Genomic DNA, 14,202 nt, shown 5'->3' with positions numbered 1-14,202 from the left:
TCGCTAAAGTTAGGACTTGCCTTTCTCATACTAATGATTTTAGCACTTCTTCAAAACGTGCATCAGAACTGCCCACAGGTGCGGAACAAAAGTGCCTATTCCTGGACCGACTCCAGACACGCGACACCGGAGTCTCGGGCAGGAAGAGGGGAGTGGAGCCGGGCGCAGGACTAGTCTTTTCACAGGCGCCCAGGTAGCTCTTCAGCCCCGGGGCCCGCCTGTGTGGTGCACCGCGGTGCTGCGGCGGGTGCAGGGCTCGCTCCCGCTGCCCTCGTTCCTTGGCTCCGTGCTTTCTCTGTCGCCGCCCCCCCGTCCCCACCTCGGTGTCATTAGAGTTCAGCTCCTTCTAAGGTTTCAGCCTCTCCGACCGCGCAGCCGTCTGGACAAAGCCCAGGTGGCCCGCGGCCCACGACAGTGGCCACCCGGCGGCCTGTGGAGGGAGTTGGGGGCTGGGAAAGGAACGTCCCGCAACGCCCCCGCGGCAGCCGCCCACTGAGCATGCGCACAGCGGCGCTGCCGGAAGTGACAACACACGTCGCGGAGGCGCCCCGCCCCTTCCGCCCGCACGCCCCGCCCAGGCCTCGCCCCTCCGCTCTCCCCGCCCCTCCCCCTCCCCTCTCTCGCCCGCTTTCTGTCAGCCTCTCTCCCTCTCCCTCTCCCCCCTCTCTCTCTTCCTCTCTCGCACCTGAGCACACGCACCTGCCCGGGCCCGGCTCCGCTCCCTCCTCCTTCCTCCCCTTCCCTCCCCCTTCCCCGCCCCGGCCGGAAGGCTCCGGTCGCGGCCGCTGAAGCCTAGAGGCTGCGTCACCGCCGCCCCCCCAGACAAGATGGACACCGCGGAGGAAGGTAAGTCGGCGGCGCCCGCGCCCTGTGCTTGCGGCGCCCGCGTTCCGGTCGGGCCCGTGCCGGTTCCGTGCGGCGCTCGAGGAGGGCGGCGGGGCCCGGGCGGCGCGTGAGGTGGCGGAGTGGGCGGCGGGCGCCTCCGCTCGGGTCAGGGGCTCGCGGTGACAGCGTCGCGAGCGGGCGGGACCGTGGCGGGGCCGGCACCCGGGCCGTTTGCCCCGCGGAGCAGCGGGGCGCGAGGGGCGGCGGGGAGCCTGCGGGGGACCCGTCGCCGCCTCCAGCCGTTCCCCGCGCGCCCGCGCCGGTCGTGGGCCGGGGGCGTCGGGCTGCGGTGGCCGGCGTGGCTGCCCGACCGCCCCCACTCCGTCCCGCCAGCCCCGGGGGGCGACGGCGCCGTCGTCGCGGCTGGAAGTCTGAGGGGGCGTTTTCTACGTCCTTCTTCCCCCCACCCTGCCACACTCGGTTTTGTCTGTCTTTTAACGTTGCTTCGCCCGGCCGTTCCAGCGGCCCGACCCCTTCGCCATGAAACTTCTTTGTTGACTCTGAAACTTCGCGAAAAACACCTCGCCAGGTGACGGCCAAATGACCCCTATTTGAAGCCCTCGCCCTCTTGCTCCCGTGCCCCCCACCGGTAATTTGTTTACAGACGAGGAAGGAGCAGGCCTAGCGAGGTTATTCGAAGCAGGAAGGCTCTGAAGAGACTCCTTTTGTTTGGGTGCAGTTTATTTTGTGCTCAGCCCCTGACACCGATAAGCAGAGTTTGTGTGTGTGTGTGTGCGTGTGTGTGTGTGCGCGTGCCTGGTGGGTGCGTGTGCTTTGACACCAGCTGACTCGTAAGCAGAATACAGAGGTGAAGACACAACTGAACATCTGTGGCTATTGACATGCGTTTGCTTTATTCAGTGGAGGTAGTTAGGTTGTTTCTAAGCAATTTTATCTTCCTAGAGTCTATCGAATATTGAGTAAGTGTATAGATGAATTTACTAATTTGTTTCTTGTTTCGATTATCAGTGGAGATACGTTTATGCTTGAGGTCTTATGTGGGGATGTGATAAGCGTCTTTCAGCCTTTCAAATTGTGACTCTTGGTGATTTTAGATGAAGATCGTTGAGGACTGTTCTGGTATGCAATAATTAGTGGTAGAAAATATGATATTGTCCATATATTTAATGAGTGGAGGGGATCAGTGTATCATTTTTTTAAAGAAGTCTTTCCTTGGATAATAAAAGAACCTCAGCCGTAATGATATTTGCATGTTATACTTGACAGTTTACAAAGCATAGTTACATGCCTTCACATTTGATCTTACTAAGAGCCCTGTGGAGTAGGTAGGTATTATTATCTTTTATAGATGTGGAAGTTATTGGTAGTTATTTTAGTTAAAGTTTGTCCAGGTTTCACACCCGATTAAGAAAAATTTGGTATTCTAATTACAAATAATTTTCCTTTCATTGTGTTTTGGATGTTTCTATTATGTACTGTGACTGAAAGGTCATTGCCACAGGAGACTCCTTTGGAAACAGTCAAGTGAAACTGCTGAAATTAAGAATGACTTTTTTTGGACAGGTGGTCCTAGTGTGTAAATTTCGGTCTACATCCATACATCCTTTTGGGTTCAAATTTTAATGACTGAACCTAGTAATACATGTGTTTATTGATTTATCACTTGATATATACCGGCGTGTTTTATTAAGTTCTCATTCTTTGGGCTTATGCACTTAGTACCTGCATACACTTACCATATGATAGTGGTGATTCAGGAATTGCAGAATCTCAGTCTGTGTGGAATTGTGGAAGACATATTTTCAGTGTGCTTCTTAGTGCACTGTGTTTTTTTTTTTCTTTGTAAAATTATAATCAGGATGAGGTATAAATGATGTTTATGTACTAACTCGAACACTATTCTCTATTGAAATAACTAACATTTACTGAAGGGTTGATGTATGGCATGTCCTTCACTAAACATTTTACACACAACTCACATTTTACACACAAACACTTACCGGTAGGTAGCACTCTTTTCATAGATGAGGAGACTGAGGGTTAGTATGATTAAGTAACTTCGCCAGCGTCATAACAGGTGACCGATGTCAGAGGCAAGATTCAAACTCAGTCCTGTTGGACTTCGTGATTACGTTAGATATTTCAGACTTCATGTTTAAATTAGATATTTATAAGTGGCTACGCTGTGTCTTCCTGGTGGCTCAGGTGGTAAAAAATCTGCCTGCAGTGCAGGAGACCTGGGTGTGATCCCTGAGTGGGCAAGATCCCCTGGAGAAGGAAATTGCTAACCACTCCAGTATTCTTGCCTGGAGAATTCCATGGACAGAGGAGCCTGGCGGACTGTAGTCCATGGAGTCACAAAGAGTTGGACACAACTGAGCAACTTTCACTTCACCTTGTATCCAGTGTTGAGAAAACTGAATTTTTGTCACTCCGTTTATAAGATGAATTATTTACATGATTGGCAAAGTGTCACTTTGCATTTGTTTTATGACACTGTTAGTTATGAAAGTGACTTTTAATACTTCTCATGCCTAATTTTGCAAAATTCCAAATTAGAAGTCTTCTGAAATTTTCAAATTAATGTAAACTTAACTTGAAAAAAGGCTGGAAAGAGTGGGAGGATTACAGATTTCATGAAAAAATGATACAGTGATGATACCAAAAAGCTTGGAAGCAACTTCTGTTTGCTAAATGAGTTACTACAGGTTATTTCTTAAATTAAAAAAATGCAGTTGGATTTTTATCTGATTATAAAAGAAACTTTCTTTTTGTAGGAGACTTGGAAAATATGGCTAAACATAAAGAACATAAAAATTTTTTAAAATCTTTAAATTTTATCACTCATTGTTAATAACACCAAAGACATTGTTTATTCACCTGTTTTTTTTTATTATGTTAATATGAATAGATTGTTACTGAAATACCAACCAGCAAATAGTGTTAACTCTTCCATCTCTTTTAAAAATGCTTGTTGCTTTCCCCTAATGGTACCATATATGATGGTATATTCTCAGAGTGTTTCATATTTGTAGTAAAAACCTTGAATCATTACAAAATTGATTATTTGCCAGATTTTGACACTTCATATTTTTGTTTGTTCTGTATTAAAGTGTTCAGTATATTAAATCTTATTTTTGCAAAACCAACAGGTTTATCATCATTCTCATAATACAGGCATGCCTTGATTCTATTGTGTTTCACTTTATTGAGCTCTGTAGATAATGAATTTTTTTTTTAATTGAGGGTTTGTGGCAACCCTGCACCAAGTCTGTAGGTGCTGTTTTTCTAAAAACATTTGCTCACATGTATGTCTCTGTGTCACATCTTAGTAATTCTTTCCGTATTTCCTTTTTTTTTTCTTTCCATATTTCAAACTTTCTCATTATTACTGTATTTGTTACAGTGATATGTGATTTACTACTATTACAGTTGTTTTGGGACACCATGAACTGTGCCCACAAAGAGAGCAAACTTAACTGATCAATGTGTGTTTTCTGACTGCCCCACTCAACTGCTGTTGCCATTTCTTTTTTTTCTCCTCAGGGCCTCGCTATTCCCTAAGACACTTGAAATTAGGCCGTTTAATAACCCTGTAATGATCTCTTTTAAGTGTTCAAGTGAAAGAATAGTTGCCTGTCTCTCACTTTAAATCACAAGTTAGAAATGATTAAGCTCAGTGAGGAGAGTACGTTGAAATCCAGGATAGGCCGAAAACTAGGCCTCTTGCTCCAGCTAGCCAAGGTGTGAGGGCAAAGATAAAGTTGTTGAAGAAAAGAGTGCTGCTGCAGTGAACATACAGATGATAAGAAAGGGAAGCAGCTGTATTGCTAATAGAGTCTTAGTGGTCTGGAGAGATCAGACCAGGCCCACACTCCCTGAAGCCAAAGCCGACCCAGAGCAAGGCTCTCACTCTTCAGTTCTCTGAAGGCTGAGAGAATGGAGGAAGCTGCAGAGGAAATGTTTAAAGCTAGCAGAGCTTGGTTCATGAGTTTTAAGGAAAGCAGTTCTCTCTTTAACGGCAAAGTGCAAAGTGAAATAGCCAGATATCTAGAAGATCTAGCTGAGATAATTCTTAAAGGTAGGTCACACTGAAAAGCAGATTTTCAATATCCAGGAAACAGCCTTATATTGGCAGAAAATGCCAACTAGGATTTTAATAGCTGGAGAAGGGAAGTCAGTGCTTGACTTCAAAGCTTCTAAGGACAGGCTGACTTGTGTTAGGGGCTAATGTAGCTGGTCATTTTAAGTTGAAGCTGTTGCTCATTTACCATTCTGAAAATCCTAGGGCTCTTAAGAATCATGCTTGGGGCTGGTGCATGGGGATGACCCAGAGAGATGTTATGGGGAGGGAGGTGGGAGGGGGGTTCATGTTTGGGAACGCATGTAAGAATTAAAGATTTTAAAATAAAATAAAAAAAAAGAATTATGCTAATTCTACTCTGCCTGTGCTCTGTAAATGGAACAACAAGGCCTAGATGACAGCACAAATGGTTTACTGAATGTTTCAAACCCGCTGCTGAGACCTACTGCTCAGAAAAAAAAAAGATTCCTTTCAAAATATTACTGCTCATTGACGATGTACCTGATCACCGAAGAGTTCTGATGGAGATGTGCAGTGAGGTGAATGTTGTTTTCATACCTGCTGACAAACAAAATCCATTCTGTAGCCAGTGGATCAAAAAGTTCTAATAATTTTGACTTGGAAAGTCAAAGTCCTATTATTTAAGAAGAAATTTCTTAAGCCTATAGCTGCCATCTGTTGTTGTTGTTCAGTCGTAAAGGCATGTCTTACTCTTTGCAACTCCATGGACTGCAGCGTGCCAGACTCCCATGTCTTTCAGTGTCTCCTGGAGTTTGCCCTCATTCATGTCCATTGAGTTGGTGATGTTATCGAATCATCTCATCCTCTGTCGATTCAGCAAGCTGACGTGGAGATGATGATTCCTTTGATGGATCTGGACAAAGTAAATGGAAGACGTTATGGAAAGGGTTCACCATTGTAGATGCCATTAAGAACCTTTGTGATACTAGAACAACATTGTAAATCAACCATCATTCAATTAAAAAAATAAATAAAAATTTTAAAAGAGAACATTTATGATTCGCAGGAAGAGGTAAAAACATCAACGTCAACAGGAATTTAGAAGAGTTTGGTTCCAACCCATGTTGATTTTGAGGGGTTCAAGACATGTGGTGTAAATAGCAAAAAACCTAGATTTAGAAGTGGAGCCTGAAGATGAGACTGAATTTTGTAATTTCATGGTAAAATATTAACAAATGAGTTGCAAAGGGGTGAGCAAAGAAAGTAGTTTCTTGAGACAAAATATACTCGTAGTGAAGATGTTATGAAAGTTGTTGAAATGACAACATACATTTAGAATACTATGTAAACCTAGTTGGTAAAGCAGGGGCAGGGTTTAAGAGAATTGATTCCACTTTTGAAAGACGTTCTGTTAGGTAAATTGCTCTCTCATTAAATCTTTAAATGTCAGAGCTTGAGAAGACCTTGTATCTTTCTCATTTTGTCAGTCAGGAGTCTGATTCTGCAACGCACTGATGTTTTTCAGTTTCAAAGAAAAAATGCTGTCCTTTGCCAAAGGGTATGCACTTTTAAAAAGTAAAAGGACTGCAATATTGGAATTGATGTTGCAAGCAAGTATTGATGTATGAAACTCTCATTAAGATATTAAACATTTTGCTATAGAAGAGTGCTCTTATTTCAGCCCAGTGATACATAGAGGTGACGTTTTTCTTTTTCATTTTTCTAAATTACTGCTCAAACTAGCAAAACATAATATAAAATCTTAGCAGTTTTTTATGGGCTGCCAAAGCAATTCTTCTTAATGCTTTGTGAATTGCATTCATTGGGAAGGGATGAAGCTCAAGTGTATCATATTGATCATGTTATGTAGTATGGCAAAACCTTGAGATGACTTAGATTTGGAAGCAGTGAGTTCAAAGGATAGGAAGTTGTCAGAAGCAGACAGCTAGTTATTGTCTTTCTAGAACCACATGGTCTTTTATCTGCTTCCAGTAATGTCTACATTGTTTTTGCCACAAATCAGCTGTCACTGCTTTGGCATGCCTATGGCCAGGCATACATGCAGTTATTTGACGAGTGCTTACTGATCAGCTGTTATGAGCCAGGCACTATTTTATGCACCTGGGGTAGGCGGGTAGCAAAATAGACAAAATCCCTTTTTTCATAGAGCCTGCAATCTTGTCTTTGGCTTCGTAAAGGAGGAAGGGAGAACAGAAAATAAACATAATAAATTATATGGCAAGACAAGACAGTTATACGTGCTGTGGAGAACAGTCAGTTCAGAGGGAATGAGATGGGTGAGAGAAGGATAAGAGATGAAGGAGGATTACAAAGGGGCCTGAGTTAATTCTGGTAGTGATGGATCTGTCATTATCTCGAATGTGGTGACAGCTTTACCAGTGTCAAGCATGTCAAGTGGTATCCTCTTAAGTGCATCTGATTGTATGTCAGTTATCCCTCAGTAAAGCTGTCTTAAAAAATCCGTTGTCTTTTACTTACACATGGCTTTGTATCATCATGTAGTGGTCATTTGGTAGCTATTGGATCAAGTTATGCAAATCTTCCAAATGTTGACATGTTTTCCTGTATAATATAAAAGTCATGTTGATTAAGGACACCACTTATCTCAGAAGGGCTTTAGATATTTGGGAAACTGTATGCTTATTGTGGTGGAAACAGGTTTGCTAAAATCCTAATTTTTGCTTGAAAGTTGTGTCATTGGCAACAAATATTGTTAGTTGGTTTCTCTGGTTCTTAGACTCACTTCATTCTTTTGTGACAGTGCCTGCCACATACCTGCCTGAGTAACTGTTGTCTGTCAGGCATTTTTTTTCCTTCCATAGTAAAAATGGTGTTTCAGTGGGGTAAACGCAGTTCCAACTTGTCACACTAAAGAATAATCCAAGTGCTTTTTCTTGAGACAATCATTGCTGTTGAGCCTGAGCCCAAGAATGAGCCTAGACTCCCTGTATTTTTCAGTTCTTAAAATTTTCACTTGGTTCTTTAAATCCTCTTTTTTCTTTGTACTTTGGATCCAGTGAGGAGACTGAAAACACAGTAACTTAATTAGAGGAAGTTGAAAGAATTATTAAGCTGTGGTAAGAGAATAATTATAAAGATGCCAGGACTGCTGTAAAGGGTACGCTGGGCCTGAGGGAAAGTGCAGGTAGGAAGACTTGGGAGGGGTGGAACTCTTCCTCACAGCTGTGGTTCGGATTGCATTGGAGAAGGATGGAGTCCAGGCCAAAGCCAGCCCACAGGTTCTGGGTGAGCAGGAAACACCCCCTCTCCCTCCCCCTGCCCCAGGGCGCATGCAGGAAACCCAAGGTTGGTAGGTGGGTAGACATGCATGGAGAGTTAGGGTACCGCTGTGAATGCAGGGCCTGGAGTGTGTTGAGGTCTTATCAGTGGGGCTGTGAGAAGCTGGCAAACCCACTGAGAGTGCAGCAGGAACAGCTTGCTCCAGGCCTCTTGTGTTGTCCCTCCAGCACCCTCTACTGACAAATCCTTTTCTGAGAACTGTTTAAGAAAGTCAGTCTCTTATTACTGAAGGGTAAGTTTGGAGCTGAGAAGAATCAGACTGATACTCCGCACACTCCTACTGACACTTGGGAGTTACTGCCTCTGCTGCTGAACTTGAATTTGCCCACTGCTGGGCAAAGCCAGAAGTAGAAAACGACGGTGCCCCTTCCCTCCGTCTTCTGATCCCACAGAAGAGCATATCACTGACAGACGTAACTCAAGCCTAGTAATAGTTTTCAGGCTGGAAACTAGTTTTTGGGCTTCCAGGAGCAGTAGTGCAGGTGAATGTTAGTTTTGTAATGACCTGTAATCTGAAGGGATAAGAAATGACTAAGCTTTGGGATATATGGATTGGAATTTTAAATCCAATTTAAATTGGAATTTAAAATTTTCAAGGCCTAATTACCAAATCCACATTTAAAAAGTATGTGTGTGTGTGTGTGTGTATATACTTCCACAGTCAAAAAGGAAGTGTTTTCCACAAAATTTTAGTTCAATTTTTTTTTCTTATAGTTGTAAAAGTAGCAATGAATCAGTAGAAACTGGGGAAAGAGGAGAAGAAAATCACCCATATTCTCATCTAACCAATTACAGTGGCTCTCATTTTTTTTGTGTGTTCTCTTTTAGGCTGTTTTAGGTTTCTTACCTAGTTGGAAGAACAGTGTATATTCATTTTTTAAGCTTGTGCTTTGCTTATTTAACATTATACATTTTTTCTATATTGTTATATAGTTGTTAAATTTGCTGTTTTTAAGGGACTACAGACATTCCAAGTCGGACATGACTGAGTGACTGAACAGCAACAAATAGACATTCCAAGTACTGAATGTACCACAGTTTATGTAGCCACACTCTTGATCTTGGCTGTAATGTTTTGAGTATTGTGGCCCTGCCAAGAGACGTGGGATTTCCCCAACCAAGGATCGAACCCACACCCCCTGCATTGGAAGCACGGAATCTTAATCACTTGGCTTGCAGGGAAGTCTTGAGTAACACTTTTCAATAATTGTTTACTGTAATCATAGCTGCTAATTTTAAGATTTTTGTCGATAATCAGATATTGAAAATCCCTGTTACTGCAACCAAGTGAATCAGCGTCAACTTTAGCAGTCATACAAATCATGTTGATAATATGTACCCTCTGTATTATGTGATGAAATGGCACTCTGCCTGTGAGATTTTCCTTCCCAAAATACATAGCTCCACTCAAATCATGAGCAAAAACCATAAACAAATTCTGATAGAAGGGCATCTTGCAATACTCCTTGAAATGATAAAAGTTGTCAAAGACAAGCAAAGTCTGAGAAACTGCCAGAGCTAAGAGGAGCCTAAGAAGACCCGACAACTAAATGTAATGTGGATTCTGGAACAGAAAAATCCCTTTAGGTAAAGATCAAGGAAATCCGAATAGCCTGTTGACTTTAGTTGATGAGAGTGTGTCAGTATGGGTTCATTAAGTGTCATAAAAGGAACACCCTAATGTAATAGAAGTGTGACATCCTAATGTAGGATGTTAGTAATAGGGGTACTGGGTATGTGGAAACACTGCAGTGTCTTCCCACATTTTCTGTAAATGTAATCTGTTCTAAAAAATAAAGTATATTAAACCATTGTTTATTAAAATCATCACTTGTTTATCACCAGAAGGAAAGTGGAAACTTTTTGAAGTCTTAAAGAGCTGTCCGGGTAGACAGTGGTTTAAGAGTTAGGATGTACCCAAAGCTATGAGTTGGTCTGTATTTTTCCTTAGAGTAGATGCTTAGAATGTATGTGGTGAACTGGATTGTTGGCTAAAAAAACTAAAGGGATGGGCTAGCGCTAAATGGGTACTGACTTGGTAACCTCTCACACTATTGGGCTTTCCCTCTCTCTTTCCTCTCCTGGGCTGTCTCCTTGCTCAGTCACTCAGGATTTGAAGGTTTCATTCAAAGTACCTTAATTGAGCTAGGTACTGGGCTAGAAACTTTCGAAAGGTATGCTTTGTGAAGATACTTGTTGTTCAGTTGCTCAGTTGTGTCTGACCCTTTGCGACCTCATGGACTGTAGCACACCAGTCTTCCCTGTCCTTCACCGTCTCCCAGAGTTTGCTCAAACTCATGTCCATTGAGTTGATGATGCCATTCAACCATCTTGTCCTCTGTTGTCCCCTTCTCCTGCCCTCAATCTTTCCCAGCATCAGGGTCTTTTCCAATGAGTCTACTCTTTGCATCAGGTGGGCAAAGTATTGGAGCTTCAGCTTCAGCATCAGTCCTTCCAATGAGTATTCAGGGTTGATTTCCTTTTGTGAAGATACTAAGTATTCAAATAAGCAAACCAACTAAGCAACAAAAGTTGCTACAGGATTTAACAGAAGTTTGCCCTTGAAAACCACTAAGAGCTTTTTTTTTTCCCTAGGTGGGTTTGCAGAGCTTTGATTTCTAGGTAGGTATGTGTTCATAACCAGCAAAGTGCATTGATTTTACTTTGGCCTGAACAAGATGTGTAATTTGACTGCGTGTAAATTTGATGGAGCCTTACTCCACCACATTTCATTCTTAGGGAAGGGCCTCAGGCTGCCTCTTTTGTACACTTTGCTCTCCTTTTGTACCGTTGGCCTTGTTATTCTGTTGAAGTTTCAGGTGGTGGGATTGATACTACTAAACAAAATAGATTATTCTTTGACTCCCTCCCCGCCCCCCCCCCCTTTTCCCCTTTGAGGCGTTTTATTTGCATGTGTTAAACTCCTTTAGGAAAGAAATTCCAGGATTTCTCTCCTGTGTGTTTTTGTCTTGTTTCTTCATGGTCCTCATGCTACCTGAGGTGGTCAGGACAGTGAAACCAAGCTAACAGAATGGAAGTAGGTTATTTTGCCATTTTTCTAGGTTTTCAAGTTGCACTTCCAAATCTAGGGCTGGTCACTCCATGCTTGTTACCTTGCCTGTGAGATTCACTCTAGTTTTCCCAGATCATCAGTGATTGGAAATTCACCAATGTAAGCATGCTTCATCATCACAGTCAGAAACCAGATGATGACTTGGGAGCATAGCCTGATAAGGACCTAGTATTGGTCTTTCTTTTCAGCATTGTTAATACTCTTGAGAGCATGGAAAGATGGTGGAAAGAGTTTTCTTTAAATTTCTCTGTTGGTGGTAGTTATGCTTGTTTTAGTTTTGTGAATCTGCTAAGATCTTTTATAAAATAAGAAAGGTTAATTTGTGTCTTAGTCACAAACTACCCCCAAACCTTAGCAGCTTAAACCAGCAAAAGGTTGACGTTTCTCACTGACATCATATCTCGAAATAGTCCTAAGTTGGATCACTTGGAGATCTAGATGGGAGACGGTGTTTTTGATCCCACAGTCCTTGAGGCAGGAGCATGCAGTGTGATGGAGTGTGTTCATTGGTGCCCAAAGCCTTCTGTCCAGAAGTGATGCCCATCGCTAGACCTCATATTGCATTGCCCATAGCAGGTCACATGTCCACGTAGGATTTCAGAGGTGACAGGGAAGTGCAGTCACATTTGATGACCAGCACTGATGATTCCCACAGTCCCTTGCAACGTGGTTGGATGGAATAAATGTGCTCACTGCTATATGTTTCAGTCTACAACTTCATTAGACCACATTTTAGAGAGAGGACCAATTTTTTTCCATGTCATTACCTTTTCTCATTTCCTGTTTCTCGTTTCTCATTACCTGTTCTTGTCTCCTTCATCTGTTTAGTCACTACTATAGAAAATCTTTTGATCTTTTTTTCCTCCAAGTATAATTAAAGTAAAATTTACCTTATTTAATGTCTGAGTTTTTCACAAATGCATGCAGTCATGTAGTCACCACAGTCAAGAAGATATAGAATACTTCTTTCACTACTCATAATATCTCCATGCCTTTTTATGGTCAACTCTCCCTCCAGACCCTGGAACCACTCATCTGTTTCTGTCCATATATTCAGTTCAGTCGCTCAGTGGTGTCTGACTCTCTGCGACCTCATGAATCGCAGCATACCAGGCCTCCCTGTCCATCACCATCTCCCGGAGTTCACTCAAACTCACGTCCATCGGGTCGGTGATGCCATCCAGCCATCTCATCCTCTGTCGTCCCCTTCTCTTCCAGCACCCAGTCCCTCCCCGCGTCAGTCATTTCCAATGAGTCAACTCTTCACATGAGGTGGCCAGAGTACTGGAGTTTCCAGCTTTAGCATCATTCCTTCCAAAGAACACCCAGGGCTGATCTTTAGAATGGACTGGTTGGTTCTCCTTGCCTATATATTAGGTTGGTACAAATGTAATTGTGGTTTCAGACCTTGAATTTCAAATCATTATAATTAGGCTCAAATATATCTTTATTAATCAAAATAGGAACCATTATAATCAACATGTTTTTGGCAGTGGGAGGTGCTTGTTTATTCCTGCAGCATAAAAGTCCATGCTTCGTGATTCAACAAACTCTTGGAAAGCATTGTCTTTCTCCTGCTGGTTGTGGAAGCATTTTTCCTATGGAAAGTTGTTGAGGTGCTTGAAGAAGTGGTAGTCGGTTGGCCAGAGGTCAGGTAAACATGGTGGATGAGGCAAATTTTTACAGCTCAATTCCTTCAACTTTTGAAGCGTTGGTTGTGCAACATGCGGATGGGCGTTGCGTGGAAAATAATTGGGCCCTTTCTGTTGACTAATACTGGTTTCAGGCCTTGCAGTTTTTGGTGCTTCTCATTGCTTGGCTGAGCATATGTCTCAGATGTAAGGGTTATACTGAGATTCAGAAAGCTGTAGGGTATCATATGGGCAGCAGACCACCAAACAGTGACTATGACTCTTTTTTGGTGCAAGTTTGGCTTTGGGAAGTGCTTTGGAGCTTCTTGGACCAGCTGCTGAGCTGGTCATCGACAGTTGTCATATAAAATCCAGCTTGCGTCACACATCACAATCTGATCAAGAAATGATTCCTTGTTGTTGTGTAGGATAAGAGAAGATGCCTCTTCAAAATGATAATTATTTTTTGATTTTCGGTCAGCTCATGAGGCAGCCACGTTTTTCACCTTTCTAGTTTGCTTCAAACACCAAATGAATGTAGAATGTTGACGTTGAGTTCTTGGGCAACTTGTGTAGTTGTAAGAGGATCATAGTCAATGATGACTCTCGGTTGTTGTCACCCTCCGATGGCTGGCCGCTACACTCATCTTTAAGGCTCTCATCTCTTTTGCAAAACTTCTTGAACCACCACTGCACTTTACATTCGTTAGCAGTTCCTGAGCCAAACGCGTTGTTGATGTTGTGAGTTCTCTTGTCTGCCTTATAACCCATTTTGTACTCAAATAAGATAGCCCGAATTTGCTTTTTGTTTAATATCATCTCCGTAGTCTAAATATAAAATAAACAGCAAGTAATGTCATTAGCAGAAAAAACCCAAAAACCAAGAAATGTGCATTAAAATGATATATAATGTAACCACATTTAAGAATGTATTCCAGCATCAAACAGCAAATTTCAACAATGCAAAAACCGCAATTACTTGTGCACCACCCCAATAGTTTTGCCTTTTCCAGAATGTTATAAATGGAATTAAACGGTGTGTAGCTGTTTGAGTCTGATTTCTTTCAACTTAACATAATGCATTTGAGGTTTATTCACATTGTTGCATATATCAGTAGTCTTATCTTTTTTTGAAATTGCTGAGTGTTATTCTATTGTAAGAATGTGCCACAGTTTATCCATTCCCCAGTTGTGGAATTTTGGGGTTGCTTGTTTCAAGTTTGGCAGAATTACACATGAAATTTACATAGATTTCTGTGTGAAAGTAAGTTCTCACTTTACTAGGT

The 14,202-nt window shown here is 42.5% G+C and overlaps 1 protein-coding gene across 1 annotated transcript in view; it reads left to right on the top strand.

The window, feature by feature from the left end:
- Positions 1-491: 491 nt before the first annotated feature.
- MARCHF6 (membrane associated ring-CH-type finger 6) overlaps positions 492-14,202 on the top strand; it is a 74,904-nt gene continuing 61,193 nt past the window's right edge. Inside the window, exon 1 of the mRNA XM_069556098.1 lies at positions 492-846. Within this exon, the coding sequence (XP_069412199.1) occupies positions 828-846 (19 nt within the window). The 5' untranslated portion in view covers positions 492-827. The remainder of the gene's footprint in view (positions 847-14,202) is intronic.

The sequence above is a fragment of the Ovis canadensis genome, chromosome 16 (genome assembly GCF_042477335.2).
Source record: "Ovis canadensis isolate MfBH-ARS-UI-01 breed Bighorn chromosome 16, ARS-UI_OviCan_v2, whole genome shotgun sequence".
NCBI lineage: Eukaryota > Metazoa > Chordata > Mammalia > Artiodactyla > Bovidae > Ovis > Ovis canadensis.
This window is presented reverse-complemented; position numbering and strand designations above follow the sequence as displayed.